At 38.6% G+C, this 712-nt stretch overlaps 1 protein-coding gene across 1 annotated transcript; it reads right to left on the bottom strand.

Moving 5' to 3' along the window:
• Positions 1 to 29: 29 nt before the first annotated feature.
• LOC127751931 (uncharacterized) lies at positions 30 to 580 on the bottom strand (the record flags this gene model as incomplete). Its single annotated transcript, XM_052276240.1, has 2 exons — positions 30 to 282; positions 359 to 580. Coding segments are annotated over 2 exons (371 nt in total), but the record flags the coding sequence as incomplete, so codon positions are not given.
• Positions 581 to 712: the final 132 nt, after the last annotated feature.

Below are 712 nucleotides of genomic sequence, written 5' to 3'. Positions count from 1 at the left end.
ACGGCACGAACTGCACCATGATTGCCCAACAACAAGAGTTGGATCTTTCTCAAAGTCCAGCTCGGTAATAGTGCGTAAATCTTTGGTCACTGTAGACTTGTGCCTTGTATACGAAAACATACAAGTCTTAATTTCACCCCCTGAAACACATTACATGATTCATTTTGTAAGTCAATGAAAAACATGTATTCAAAAACAAAAAAAAAATAATATAAATACATCTGTGGTTACCTTCTGTATTTTGTTTTGTGCTGCTCTGGGCACTGTTGCCAGAAGATGAACCTGTTAATTACATCAAAGTTTTTAAAGGAAATGTAAAAATTTTATAGAGTGATGGGAGATGTGAAAAAAATAGTACCTGATAACCTCGAACTTCTCGGGGGTGGATTATTTGGTTTGGGTGGTTCTTGTGGCTGTCTTGTGCGACAGTTGCGGCACCAAAACTTTCCAACATCCTCAGTAGTCAAAAGAGAACTTTTGAGTGTGTCTGAGTGTCGAATGACTCGCAGGTCAGAAGTAACTACACCTTTGTGAAATTTGGCAGAGAAAAGGCATACCCTAACCTCTCCATCCGCAACCCCTAAAATGTAAAAGAGAATGGTTTTGATGAATAAAACCCTTTTCAATGTTGAAAGATTAAGGGAAGGTGGGGTAGATTGGGACACGGAGTACATTGGGACAGTAGCAATATCACATATTTCTAACAGTATTT

Source organism: Frankliniella occidentalis, unplaced genomic scaffold (genome assembly GCF_000697945.3).
Source record: "Frankliniella occidentalis isolate FOCC.00 unplaced genomic scaffold, Focc_3.1 Scaffold2205, whole genome shotgun sequence".
Lineage (NCBI taxonomy): Eukaryota > Metazoa > Arthropoda > Insecta > Thysanoptera > Thripidae > Frankliniella > Frankliniella occidentalis.
Note: the sequence above shows the minus strand (reverse complement) of the source record. Positions and strands in the feature narration are given on the sequence as shown.